A 14,292-nucleotide genomic window follows, 5' to 3' on the forward strand; every position below is an offset into this window, starting at 1 on the left:
TCAGCTTAATTGCCCCCAACAATCTGGTGTTTGTGTTTGCTCTGCCTCCTCCCTTGCTGTTTCCATTGATTCTCCATCCGTCCTCTCAGGGGCTCTCTTCCTTAGTTGATCTAACTGTCTCCTCCACAGGAGTCCCCCCTCCACCCTTACTCTGTAGGAGAGGGGGCCTGTCCGTTCCACCACTTCACCTGGCACCCATGGATGGCCTGTGCTGTAATTTCTGGCCCAGATCTGCTCCCCTATGTTGAAATTGGTTTTGAGGGTTGGGGCTTCTGTGTCTGCTGATACCCTGTCTGGGTGGAGTCTGTCTAACGTAGTTATGAGGCGTCTGCCCCACCTGAGCTCCGCTGGGCTCTTTCCTGTGGCTGTGCAGGGTGTTGCGTGTTGATGGAGGAGGAATGTGGCCAGTCTCTGTTTCCAGTCCCCTTGTACTATTCGTTTGAGTGCGTCCTTGGTAGTCCGCACGAACCTCTCTGCCAACCCGTTACTGGCAGGGTGGAAGGGCGCTGAAGTGGCATGCCTAATCCCCAAGGTCCTCAGGAACACCTAGAAATCCGAGGAGGTAAATTGCGCTCCGTTATCGGATACTACTACATCTGGTAACCCATGTGTGGCAAACACTCCCCTTAGTGCCTGTATTGTGCCCGCTGATGTCATGTTGGACACAGGTACCACCTCTAACCACTTGGAGTGACTATCCACGATGACTAAGAAGGTGTGTCCCTGAAATGGCCCCGCATAATCTATATGGACCCTGGACCAGGGGGTGTGAGTTTGTTCCCACTTGTGGACTGGAGCGTGTGCCTGCTCTGGGCGAGACCTTTGGCATGTGTAACATCCTGCCACCAACCCCTCTATCTCTTTATCCAACCCAGGCCACCACAGGTAACTCCTGGCCTTCATCCTTACCACTCCCGGGTGACCCTCGTGAAGGGACTGAAGGACTTTCTCCCTAAGTTTTGTGGGGATGATGACCCTGCTCCCCCACAGCAGGCAGCCTTTATGGGTTGAGAGCTCGTGCCGCCGCGTAAAAAATGCTGTGAACTCAGGTCCCGGTGACTTGTCCTGCCACCCGCTGCTAACCCAGGACTGAATTCTGCTAAGAATCTTATCCCTGGGAGTTTCGGCTGCTATGTCGCTAGCGTCTAATGGGCACTCAGCCAGCTCCTGTATTGCTAATATCTGATTAGCAGGAGCGGGATCTGGTCCAGCCTCCCTTAGGGGAAGTCTGCTGAGTCCGTCGGTGTGTCCCATTTCCTTTCCTGGTCTATGGATTAGCTTACAGGAGTATGCTGAAAGAAAAATGGACCAACGGAGCATCCTTGGTGAAAGGATCTGTGGCGTTTGCTTCTCCGTGGTGAATAATCCCAGCAGGGGCTTGTGATCCGTGTAAATGAGGAACTCCCTCCCGTACAGGTAGTCGTGGAACTTTTTTACCCCCGCGACCACTGCCAGCGCCTCCTTATCTATCTGCGCGTAGTTTCTCTCCGCTGCTGACAGGGTCCGGGAATAGTATGCTATGGGAGCCTGCGAGCCGTCCTCCCTTAAGTGGCTGAGGACTGCCCCTATCCCATAAGGGGATGCATCGCACGCTAGGTAGATGGGCTGGTCCTCCCTGAAGTGAGTGACCGTTGCGTCCCCGGCTAGCATGTTCTTAAGGGTCCTGAACGCGCTTGTGTGTGTGGCAGTCCAGTCCCAGGGTGTTTGTTTGTCCAGGAGCCTGTGCAAGGACTCCGCGATGGTCGCCTTGTGCGGCAGGAATGTATGATAAAAATTTAAGAGACCAAGGAACGCTTGCAGCTCCGCTTTGTTTTTGGGAATTGGGGCTTCCTTGATAGCCCTCACTTTGGAGGCTGATGGGTGGATGCCTTGCGCGTCTATCCTGAATCCCAGAAACTCCGTCTCTGTAACCCCAATTTTACACTTGTCCCTTTTCAGTCTTAGACCCACATCCCTAAAACGACTGAGTACCGCTCTTAGCCGTGATGCCAGGACGTCCTCCGAGCTGGCCGCTATAAGGACGTCGTCAAAATATGGGCAAACCCCGGGGATCCCCTTTAGCGTTTTTTCCATGACTTCCTGGAAAATCCCCGGAGCCACGCTCACCCCGAATTGCAGTCGGTTTACCCGGAACGCCCCTTTGTGGGTGATGATGGTCTGGGCCCTTGCTGCCTCGGGGTCTACCGGCAGCTGCTGATAAGCCTGGGCAAGATCTAATTTCGCGAATACCGCCCCACCTTGCAGGGATGCCAGGATGCTGCTTACGGCGGGAACCGGGTACGAATGCGCATTTAACGCCCGGTTAATTGTCCCCTTATAATCTGCGCAGATTCTAATGTCCCCATTTGCCTTTAACGGGGTAACTATGGGGGTCTCCCAGTCTGCCCCATCTACCGGCGTCAGCACCCCCTGTTCCACTAACTTATCCAATTCCTGCTCAATCTTATGCTTGAGCGCAAAGGGAACTCTCCTCGCCTTCATCCTGACTGGTGGGACTAGGGGGTTTAATTTAAAAGAAATCGGGGGCCCGGTGTACTTCCCCAACCGTTCGTCGAAGACATCCGCGAACTCCCTGCAGATGCCCTCCAGGGAGGTGTGGCTCTGCGTTTGGTGGATCCCGGTGATCCCAATGCCCAACGCCCTGAACCATCCTAGCCCCACAAGGCTGGTCCGTTGCCCTTCGACGACCAGCACGCTCAACTTCCCCTTAAACCCTTTGTAGTGGACCGTCACCGACGCCTCCCCCCTGACTTTAATCGGAGAGTTCTGGAAGTCTGAGAGGGTCAGTTTGGATGGCCTCAGGGGAACCCGCTGGCCGCTCCGCTTGCAGATCTCGCTGAAAGTCCGCGCGGAGATAATGGATACGGCTGACCCAGAGTCAAGTTCCATTATGCAGGGGAGCCCTTGAATTTTAACCCTCAGTTTGATTTTTGGAATAAGGGGTGGGTGTCCCCCGGTTTCGCAAACAGCCGACCGTCCCGCTGTGTGGCTAACCGTAAACCTCGGCGGCCACTCCCCTGTACCTGTGGCCAGCTGGAAATCTGCCTCCACCTCGTGCAGACTGTCCCTCGGCCGGCTCTGACAGACCGCCGCGATGTGGCCGGTCTTCCCGCACGCTCTGCACTTCGCCGACTTGAACCGGCAGGTAGACCGGGGGTGCTGCCCTCCGCAGCTGGCGCAACGGGTAGATCGGTTGGAGTTTCCTGACCCGCAGCCGATGCACGGGGTAGACCGGTGTTGCCCAAGTGAGCCGGGCAGGGTAGACCTGGGGCTGCCGCCGCACTGCTGGGTAGACCGGGAGTGATGGGTGCTGCAGCCGGCGAACTGGGTAGACCAGGGGCCGCTCGTTCCGCATCCGCACTCCTGGTACCGCTGCTCGGCTGTCGCTGGGCGCTGCTCCTTTACGCGGTCCTGGGAGTAGGTGGTCGATCGCTGCTGGCGGTGGATGGCGTCCACCTCGAAGTCTCCCCCTTCTGCGTCGTTGTGGCCGGACAGCTGATGGATGGCCCCGTTCTCCCTTGCGTCGGACTCCTCCGCTATGTCCCAGGCTAAGAACTCCTCCTGGACGTCCCGAAGGGTCAGCTTCTGCTTGGCAAACATCTTCTGCCGCAGCTTCCGGTCCCTTAGCCCGCAGACGATCCGATCCCGCAGACGGACTTCGAGGTTGTCGAAGTTGCAGAGTCTCGCCGCTTGTCGCAGGGCAGCCATGCACTGCTTCGCGGTCTTGCCTGGACGTTGGTCCCGTTTCTCGAAACGGTACCGCCAAGCTATCTCTGATGTTTCGGGCTTAAAGTGTTCCGTTAGCTTGGATATTAGCTCGCTGTACCCGATGGCGTGAATGTTGTCGGGCGCGCACAGGCCGACCGCCAGCCGATACGTCTCTGTGCCACAGCTGCAGAGTAGCGCCGCCGCTCTCTGTCGGTCGTCCTTGACCCCATTCGCCCGTAGGTAGCACTCGAGCTAACCTACGAACGCCTCCCACTCCTCAGGGCGGTTGCTGTTGAAGATGGGGTATTGTCCCAGTTGTGCCATTACCTCGGTCCAGGTCGTCCTGCGTCGGTTCCTGAGCTGCCGATGGGAGTTCGTCCGCGGCTAGCGTTTTCCGGAGCAGGATCCCACCTTCGTCGCCAGTGTAAAGTCGCGTGCTTCACATAGAGACGGACACAGAGCTGGGGTAAAGATGAGTTTATTCTGAACAGAACGAACTGGGGAAACAGGGAAACCTGGCGTCTATTTGTACCTGCCCAGGTGGATGGCATCCAATCAGTTCAAACCTGGGCTTCCTGCCAGTGCAGGTGACAATGGGTGTAGATCCTGGCTTCCCACCAGGCTGACCTTGCCTGGGGCTGTCAACAGCTTAAGTCATTAGGTTTATCCTGAGTGAGCAGTCATCGCCCAGAGCTGTCCAGCCCCTCTGCTGATCTGCACCATCAGCCTCCTGCTGTGCTGTCCTTTGTGTATGCTGGGAGGCATACACTGCACACGTTGTACTTTGACAATAAAGGTTTATTATTTATTTATTATTGTTTGTTTAGTGGCCGTTCAAAGTGACAACGGCGCTGAAAAAACAGTGATTGCGGTTTTTCAGCCTTCGCGACCTTGGCAGCATGGGATCAAAATCCAAATGCTTGGAAACTGACATGTACTTACGACAGTGGCAGCCTCCCCCACGGTCACGTGATCAAAATTCAGACCCTTGGCAACTGACTCATATTTATGACGGTTGCAACATCCCGGGGTCGTGCGATCCCCTTTTGCGACCTTCGGACGAGCAAAGTCCATGGGGAAAGCCGGATTCTGTTTAACGACCGTGTTACTGACTAAACAAGTACAGTGCAGTGATCCACTTAACAACGGGTGGCGAGAAAGGATGTAAAATGGGGCAAAATTCACTTAACAGCTGTCTCACTCAGCAATAGAAATTTGGGGCTCAGTTGTCGTAATTTGAGGACTAGCTACAATGGGGGAGTTCATAATTTGAATTTTCCTACATTGGAAATATTGCTTCTGCGTTTCCAATCAGTTGCGTTTTTTCTACTGAACAGCAAGTGCAGGAACCTTTTCCCCCCTCCCAAATATTTTATTGATTTTTTTAAAACATAAATCACTGAATAGCTGGTAAACAGTGTGTTTGCTTGTTTACATTTGTAAAGAAAAATCATTAACAATTGGTTTCTATAATCCATAATCCACATAGTACATTTACTTGATTTCCCCTTTTCCCCCAAATTTTCTTCACAAACCTTGAAATAATAATACCGTATTTTCCGGCGTATAAGACGACTGGGCGTATAAGACGACCCCCCAACTTTTGAGATGATTTTCATGGGTTAAAAAGTCGTCTTATACGCCGGAAAATACGGTAATAATAATAATAATAATAATAATAATAATAGTAATAATAATAATAATAATAATAATAATAATAATAATAATAATAATAATAATAATAATAATAATTAGTAGTAGTAGTTGGAAGGGACCTTGGAGGTCATCTAGTCCAACCCCTTGCTCAGGCAGGAAACCCTATACCATTTCAGACAAATGGCTGGCCAGTCTCTTCTTAAAAACTTCCAGTGTTGGAGCATTCACCACCTCTGGAGGCAGGTTGTTCCACTGGTTAATTGTTCTCACTGTCAGGAAGTTTCTCCTTAGTTCTAGGTTGCTTCTCTCATTGACTAGTTTCCATCCGTTGCTTCTTGTCCTGCTTTCAGGTGCTTTGGAGAATAGCTTGACTCCCACTTCTTTGGGGCAGCCCCTGAGATACTGGAACACTGCTATCATGTCACCCCTCACTCTTCTCTTCGTTAAACTACACATCCCCAATTCCAGCAACCGTTCCCTATATGTTTTAGCCTCCAGCCCCCTAATCATCTTTGTTGCTCTTCTCTGTACCCTTTCTAGAGTCTCGACATCTTTTTTACATCGTGGTGACCAAAACTGGACGCAGTATTCCAGGTGTGGCCTTACCAAAGCATTGTAAAGTGGTATTAGTACTTCACTTGATCTCGATTCTATCCCTCTGTTAATGCAGCCTAGCACTGTGTTGGCTTTTTTGGCAGCTGCAGCACACTGCTGGCTCATATTGAAGTGATTGTCCACTAGGACTCCGAGATCCCTCTCACAGTTACTACTATCGAGCAAGGTACCACCTATACTATACCTGTGCATTTGATTTTTCCTGCCTAAATGTAGAACCTTACTTTTTTCACCATTGAATTTCATTTTGTTAGATAGTGCCCAGTGTTCGAGTCTGTCCAGATCCTCCTGTATCTTAAGCCTATCTTCTGGAGTATTGGCTATTCCTGCAGGCTTGGTGTCGTCTGCAAATAATACAGTTCTTATTATTTTGAAAAATAACAGTTACATACAGTATATGATTCTTTTCCCAATGTTCCTAGAAATAATGATCACATCAATATAATATTTCTTTTCTATCTAATCATTCTGGTTGCCACATCTTATATCCTGTTACAGCCCTTATTTTGATTTGTTTCTCCTATAAAGTTCAAAGTATTCTTGCTGGTTAAGAGTTTCTCAACAGTTAATTACATTTAAAGATTTAAATCCATTTTTCCCATATAAACCATCTCAACGCTTTTACATTTCTTAAAGAATGTGTTAAAAAACAGTAAAGAAAAGGAAAAGAGAGCAAGAGTAAAGAAACATAAAAAAGTAAAATACTACTTAAAATATATATTCCTCCTAAGCTAATATATATTTTGGGGACAAAACCGAGGTAGTCCTTTTTCTGAAAGTTGAAAGGGAAATAAATGGCAAACACAAGTTTCGCCCTCTTGCCAATTTTCTATGGGTAGAATTTTGCCTCTTGATTAATGGTTCCATTTTTAAAATAAAATAAAATTAAGAAGTTCCAGAGCCTAAAAATTTTAAAACCCTCTGCCCTATAAAATGAATGCCGTGCTTAAATGTCAGAGCATGCACAGTCTTATTGCATTGAGGTAACCCAGGAGTAAATACAGTAAACAGTGGTTTGTATTTAAATGTGGTTTATTGTACAATGTCTACAAATATACACTAGAAATAATATATACATACACACACACACACACACATGCTGTATACATAGTCATTCAGCAAACTCCAATGTACATATATACATATATAAAGGTAAAGGTAAAGGTTCCCCCGCACACGCGTGCTAGTCATTTTCCAACTCTAGGGGCCGGTGCTCATCTCCGTTTCAAAGCCGAAGAGCCAGCACTTGTCCGAGGACGTCTCCGTGGTCATGTGGCCGGCATGACTAGACGCCAAAGGCGCACGGAACGCTGTTACCTTCCCACCGTAGTGGTCCCTATTTTCCTACTTGCATTTTTACGTGCTTTCGAACTGCTAGGTTGGCAGAAGCTGGGATGAGTAACAGGCGCTCACTCTGTTACGCGGCACTCGGGATTCGACCCGCCAAACTGCCGACCTTCTGATCGACAAGCTCAGCGTCCTAACCCACTGAGCCACTGCGTCCCTATATACATATACATATACATACATACACACACACACACACACACACACACAAACTCCAATGTACAGCAGTCACAACAGTCAAAAGGACTAGAGAGAGGAAGACTCCAGCAAAAAACTTCCCTTTTATACTCAGACTCTTAAAGGGATACATCCCTTTAAGAGTCTGAGTATAAAAGGGACACAGACCACTGCTTACTCTTAAAGGGACACAGAGTCTGCTGAGTCATTCCTATCATTGCATCATCCTATCATTGCATCATCCACCTTTACATAAGCTGTTCAGTTATTAAATTATTATCCTGACATTAAAAATTGCTGCACAGGTTTTGCTTGAGGTATAACTGTTCATTTAACAGTGGATCGAAGTCACAACGGCCTCATAAGAAGTGATTTATAACCTGACCTTAAACTTATGACTGTCGTGCCACTCCCATGATTGCAATTCAGGTGCTCACATTTGCGATCAGTTGCAAATGTCAATTGGGAAAGCTGAATTCGCTTAACAACGGTGTGACTATCTTAATGACCATGTGATTCATTTAACGACTATGCTGTTTTGCTTGACGGCTGCAGTAGAAACGGTTGTAAAATCACGTGGTGACTCATTTAACATCTGCAGCATTTTGTTACCCCAATTATGATGGTAAGTCAAGGGCTACCTTTAAAATATTAGAACTGTGACTGACTCTAATCTCTTCTTAAAAACCTCCAGTGATGGAGCACCCACAACTTCTGTAGGCAGGTTGTTCCACTGGTTAGTTGTTCTAACTGTCAGGAAGTTTCTCCTTAGTCCCAGGTTGCTTCTCTCCTTGACTAGCTTCCATCCGTGGCTTCTTGTCCTGCTTTCAGGCGCTTTGGAGACTAGCTTGACTCCCTCTTCTTTGGGGCAGCCCCTGAGATACTGGAAGACTGCTATCCTGTCCCCCCTCGTCCTTCTCTTCGTTCAACTACACATACCCAATTCCAGCCACCGTTCTTTGTATGTTTTAGCCTCCAGTCCCCTGATCGTCTTCGTTGCTCTTCTCTGCACCCTTTCCAGAGTCTCAGCATCTAAACGTTCCAGGTGTTCGATCACTTTGGAGGGCACAGGACAAGGAGGAAAGCTGGGGCTGGGTAGCACGCCATTTTCTGCCCTGGTTTGAGGATGGCTGGGACAGATTCTTCTCTCCCCCAGAGCCAGGCAACGAACGGATGGCGAGGAACGTCCTGAAGTACGAGAAGCTTTTGAGGAGGGATCGGGAGGAGGGCCAAGAAAGGATCCCTTTGCAGAGACCCAACGTGACCCACCTGGAGACGCGAGACGCCTACGAGAAGCTCTGCCAGAGGCTGGGGGCTCAGGTGGGCGAGCCGTGGAGGCCTTTTTCTGAGGAAGAAGCACGTAGCATTTAGAGGGGGACCAAAAGTGATGTGGTGTGTGTGTGTGTGTAGATAGATAGATAGATAGATAGATAGATAGATAGATAGATAGATAGATAGATAGATAGATATGAATATATGTCTCTGCAGGTGTATGTGTAATCTGCCTTTCCCAAGGAAATTCCCATGTTCCATGCAACTCTGTTCCCACTTTATCCTTACCACCGAGAAGGCCCTCCCCCTGGGTGTTATCCGCCGGCAGTCTTTAACCGGCGGCACCCTGAGAAGACCCTCCCTGTGGGAGCGCACTGGACGAAGGGAGCTTGATGCCGGCAGCAGGTGTTCCCTCAAATATCCCGGACCCTCGCCATTTAGGGCTTTATAGGTCATCACCAGCACCTTGAATCTCACCCGGAGGGCAACCGGAAGCCAATGCAGCTCGCGGAGTAGAGGTGTTACATGGGAGTATCGGGAGACCCCCATCACAACTCGCGCGGCCGCATTCTGCACCAGTTGAAGCCTCTGAGTGGCAGCCCCATGTAGAGGGCGTTGCAGTAGTCTAAACGGGAGGTCACGAGCGCATGAGTGACTGTGCGTAGGGCATCTCGGTCCAGGTAGGGTTGCAACTGGCGCACCAGCAATGGTCATGTTTATTTGCTTGCAGGATCTGAACTGAGGAACTGAGCTGCAGCCTGCAGCAATTTATAGCCTGGCCCCTAGGCGGCAGCCAATAGGTTTAAAGCAACCCATTGCCGCCTAGGGGCAGCCAATAGCAGCACTGGAGACGGGGTGTCTGAGTTGCTGGGAGCCGTTAGCTAGCTCCAGCTTACGTGGTGTTACAATTAAGCCCAATACATAACAGCAACCCCGACCCTTAAAGACTTACAACACGGGTCTTCCGGCTCCAACACCTTCCCCATTCTGATTTCCTTGCCATTAGCTTGCCAGTTCCTTGCCAATTCATTTCTAACATGTTTTCTAGTCCTCATGAATCTCCCAATCGACTCACCAAGGACCTTGAAACAGAGTCTCCAAGAAGCCAGGAAGGGATCAAACCTCCTTTCCCAAAAACCAAGCTGGTGGTGTAAGACACCCTTCAACGTGGCTTGCTGACAGACTAGAATAGATCCAATAATTCAGAGGCGTCCCCAGAAGAGGGGGTGGGGGTATTAAAGGCAGGTCGAAGTTGAAGTCCACCTGTCCTCATGTTGCCCAGATGGAGAAACACTGCGTTAGACATTTTTTTTATTCTTATTGAAGCCAGCCCGGCGTCCTCACCTTGCAGAGAGAAGGGTGGCAAACACATTTAACCAACCCGTAAATCCTAATGATTTTTTAAAAATAAATAAATAAAATAAATACGTTGCTTTGCAAAACGGTCCCGCTTTGTCCCGCTCTCCTTTCAGCCAGCTGACGACCGGCTCTCTTGCTCCTACGAGACCAACCGGAGCCCTTGGCTGATGCTGCAGCCTCTGAAAAAGGAAATTTTGCACCCGCGGCCGGAGGTGACCCTGTACCACGACTTCGTCAGCCCATCGGAGGCGGAGAAGATCAAGGCCCTGGCGGCTCCCGGGGTAGGCGGTGCCTTGGCGGGCCGGTCTTCTTTAGCATTTCTCCCGCTGTAGACCTGGACTTAACGACCGCAATGGAACCCCCCCCCAACATTTAGGCGGCCGAGTGAGAAATTTGTGGAGCGCGTTTTGCCGCACTTTACAACGGTGGCTAAGTGAATCCCTGCCGTGGTTCAGTTAGCAACACGGTCCTTAAGCGAATCCGGCTTCCCCCCCCCATTGACTTGGCTCGTCAGAAGGTCACCAAAGGGGAGCACATGACACACACACCCCGGGACCTTGCAACTGTCATAAGTACATGCCAGTTTCCAAGCATTATTGAGAACGTGACCCTGGGGATGCTGCAGCGGTTGTAAGGGTGAAAGACGGCCCTAAATCCCTTTTCTGGGTGACGTTGTAACTTAAGAGTAGTCACTAAATGAACCGTCCCTTCCCCTCTCCTTCCTCTCCTCTCTTCTTCTCTCTCCCTCATCCCCCTTTTCCTCCAGTTGCAGAGATCCGTGGTGGCTTCAGGAGAAAAACAGGAAGAGGCCGACTATCGGATAAGTCAGAGGTAAGATGGGTGGACTTCAACTCCCAGAATTCCCCAGCCAGTAATTTCTTCCCCTTTTCCTTTTTCTCCTTCTCTTTCCTCCCTCCTTCCCTCCCTTTCTCCTTTCCTTCTTTTCCTTCCTTTTTTTCTTCCTTCGTTCTCCTTTTTCCCTTTCCTCTCCCCTCCTCTCATCTTTTTCTTCCTCCCTCCCTCCCTCCCTCCCTCCTTTGCTTCCCTTCCGTTTCCCTTTCCTCTTCCTCCCTCCCCCTCTCCCTCCTTCCCTCCCTCCATTGCTTTCCCTCCATTTCCGTTTCCCCTTCCTTCCTCCCTCGCTTCCTCCCTTCTTTCCATCTTTTTTCTATTCCTCCCTCCCTCCATTTCCTTCCCTTTCCCCTCCCTCCCTCCCTCCTTTGCTTCCTTTCCTTGCTTCCCTTTCCTTCCTTCCTTCCTTCCTCCCTCCTTCCCTCCCATTTTCCTTCCTTCCTCCCTTTCTTTCATCTTTTTTCTATTCCTTCCTCCCTCAATTTTCTTCCATTTCCCCTCCCTCCCTCCCTCTCTCCCTCCTTTGCTTCCCTTCCATTTCCTTTTCCCCTTGCTTCCTCCCTCCCTCCCTTTTTTCCATCTTTTTTCTATTCCTCCCTCCCTCCCTCCATTTCCTTCCCTTTCCCCTCCCTCCCTCCCTCCTTTGCTTCCCTTCCTTGCTTCCATTTCCTTCCTTCCTTCCTTCCTTCCTTCCTTCCTTCCTCCCTCCTTCCCTCCCATCTTCCTCCCTCCCTTTCTTTCATCTCTTTTTTCTATTCCTCCCTCCCTCCCTCCCTCCTTTGCTTCCCTTCCTTGCTTCCATTTCCTTCCTTCCTTCCTTCCTTCCTTCCTTCCTTCCTTCCTTCCTTCCTTCCTCCCTCCTTCCCTCCCATCTTCCTCCCTCCCTTTCTTTCATCTCTTTTTTCTATTCCTCCCTCCCTCCCTCCCTCCCTTGCTTCCCTTCCTTGCTTCCATTTCCTTCCTTCCTTCCTTCCTTCCTTCCTTCCTTCCTTCCTTCCTTCCTTCCTTCCTTCCTCCCTCCTTCCCTCCCATCTTCCTCCCTCCCTTTCTTTCATCTCTTTTTTCTATTCCTCCCTCCCTCCCTCCCTCCTTTGCTTCCCTTCCTTGCTTCCATTTCCTTCCTTCCTTCCTTCCTTCCTTCCTTCCTTCCTCCCTCCTTCCCTCCCATCTTCCTCCCTCCCTTTCTTTCATCTCTTTTTTCTATTCCTCCCTCCCTCCCTCCTTTGCTTCCCTTCCTTGCTTCCATTTCCTTCCTTCCTTCCTTCCTTCCTTGCTTCCATTTCCTTCCTTCCTTCCTTCCTTCCTTCCTTCCTTCCTTCCTTCCTTCCTTCCTTCCTTCCTTCCTCCCTCCTTCCCTCCCATCTTCCTCCCTCCCTTTCTTTCATCTCTTTTTTCTATTCCTCCCTCCCTCCCTCCTTTGCCTTCCTTCCTTTTCCTTTCCCCCTCCCTCCTTTCCTATTCTTCCTTCCTTCCATCTTTCCTTCGCCACCCATCTCAGGGTCTACGAGAATGGGCGGCTCACCCTCTCCTCCCCTTCTTCTGTTCTCCCGCCATCTTTGGGAGGAGCCCTAGCTGGCTACTCCTGGATGTTCTCCAGCCATTGTTTCAAAATGAGTCCTTCGGGAGAAGGGCGGTATACAAATATAATAAACTTAAACTTAAAATACGGCCTTTTTTAATTTTATTTTTCCTTCCGGCACCCCTTTTTTTCCTTTCCTGCCCTGAGATGCAAGCAGCCCGTCTAAGGGGACGGCGGGATTTGCACCCCAAAAGTGCCCCAGCCACACCTTTCCTTTGCACCTCTTCAGCCTTCCTGAATTACTTTCCACGTCTACCTTATAAAGCCCGTCTGGTTTTTCCTTCCCTATGAATTTATAAGCGCCATTAATCATTTCCCGGGAAGGTCTGTCTGCGCTGAAGGGGGAAATGACTGCAGACGGCCTCTTGAAAAGCCAAGAAAGTGTGTGTCTGTGTGTGTGTGTGTGAAAAAAAACCCCCACATACAGTATCAAGTTGCTATAGTTGCACCACACACCCCCTAAAATATGTTTCATGATCTCACTGCTGAATTTTGCAACGGGCAGAGGGGGGAAAAAAACACACCAAACCTTTAAATGCTTCTCCAGCTGGGGAAAGCAGTTAACTCTTCTCTGGCCTCGCCTGCTCTGTAGAAAGAAGAAGATCTGGGCTGGATCGCCGGATCTCAGATGGGAATTTGGTCCAGTTGAAGCCTTGTCAATGCTGATTAGCAATATAGGTGGGAATGGCTGTTAGGTGGAAGTTTGTTAATGGATGCTTTCAGATTTTTATTATGGTTATTTTGTGTGTGTGGAAAAACTGCTTCTTCTGCACCCCGGTAACTTTCTCCTCTTTCTTCTTTCTTCTTTCTCCTTCTCCCTTTTTTTCCCTCTTTCTCCTTCCCCCCCCCTCCTCCTCCTCCTCCTCCTATTCTCTTTCTCTTCTACTCCGCAAACCCCACTCCCTTCTAGCCATTGCTTTTTTTGTCAAAGAAAAAGGTGCCGGAACTCAGACATGTCATACAACCCGCCTTGCCTACCCTACAAGGTTCCATCCAAAAAAGGTGCCGGAACTCCGTTCTGAGCGTTCTATGAGAAAAAAAGCCCTGCTTCTAGCCCTGATGATGTTACCTAGTTGGGTCATGAAACGTCTGCAAGAAAACCCCCTGGCTCAGAGAGCAAAAAGGACCCTATAGTTCTTCTCTGTCACCAGTCCTTCTGCTTCCCCCCTTCCTCTCCTTCTCCTCCTCCTCCTCCTTCTTCATCCTCCTCCTCCATAACCCCCCCTCCTTCTAGCGCTGATGATGTTACCCAGTTGGGTCATGAAACGTCTGCAAGAAAACAGCCAAGCTCAGAGAGCACCAAGGACCCCACAGTTCTTCTCTATCACCAGTCCTTCTCCTTCTTCCCCTTCCTCCTCCTCCTCCTCCTCTTCTTCTTCTTCTTCTTCTTCTTCTTCTTCTTCTTCCTCCTCCTCCTCCTCTTCTTCTTCCTCCTCCTCCTCCTCCTCCTCCTCCTCCTCCTCCTCTTCCACAAACCACACTCCCTTCTAGCCCTGATGATGTTACCTAGTTGGGTCATGAAATGTCTGCAAGAAAACCACCCAGCTCAGAGAGCACCAAGGACCCCACAGTTCTTCTCTATCACCAGTCCTTCTCCTTCTTCCCCTTCCTCCTCCTCCTCCTCCTCCTTCTTCCTCCTCCTCCTCTTCTTCTTCTTCTTCCTCCTCCTCCTCCTCCTCCTCTTCTTCTTCCTCCTCCTCCTCCTCCTCCTCCTCCTCCTCCTCCTC

At 50.0% G+C, this 14,292-nt stretch overlaps 1 protein-coding gene across 1 annotated transcript in view; it reads left to right on the top strand.

Annotated features, from left to right (window-relative positions):
• Window positions 1–14,292, top strand: part of P4HA3 (prolyl 4-hydroxylase subunit alpha 3) — a 33,258-nt gene that overhangs the window by 12,754 nt on the left and 6,212 nt on the right. Inside the window, exons 6-8 of the mRNA XM_081327844.1 lie at window positions 8,660–8,823; window positions 10,248–10,415; window positions 10,901–10,965. Of these exons, the coding sequence (XP_081183970.1) occupies window positions 8,660–8,823; window positions 10,248–10,415; window positions 10,901–10,965 (397 nt within the window). The remainder of the gene's footprint in view (window positions 1–8,659; window positions 8,824–10,247; window positions 10,416–10,900; window positions 10,966–14,292) is intronic.

The sequence above is a fragment of the Vipera berus genome (genome assembly GCF_964194415.1).
Source record: "Vipera berus genome assembly, chromosome: 4".
Taxonomy (NCBI): Eukaryota; Metazoa; Chordata; class Lepidosauria; order Squamata; family Viperidae; genus Vipera; species Vipera berus.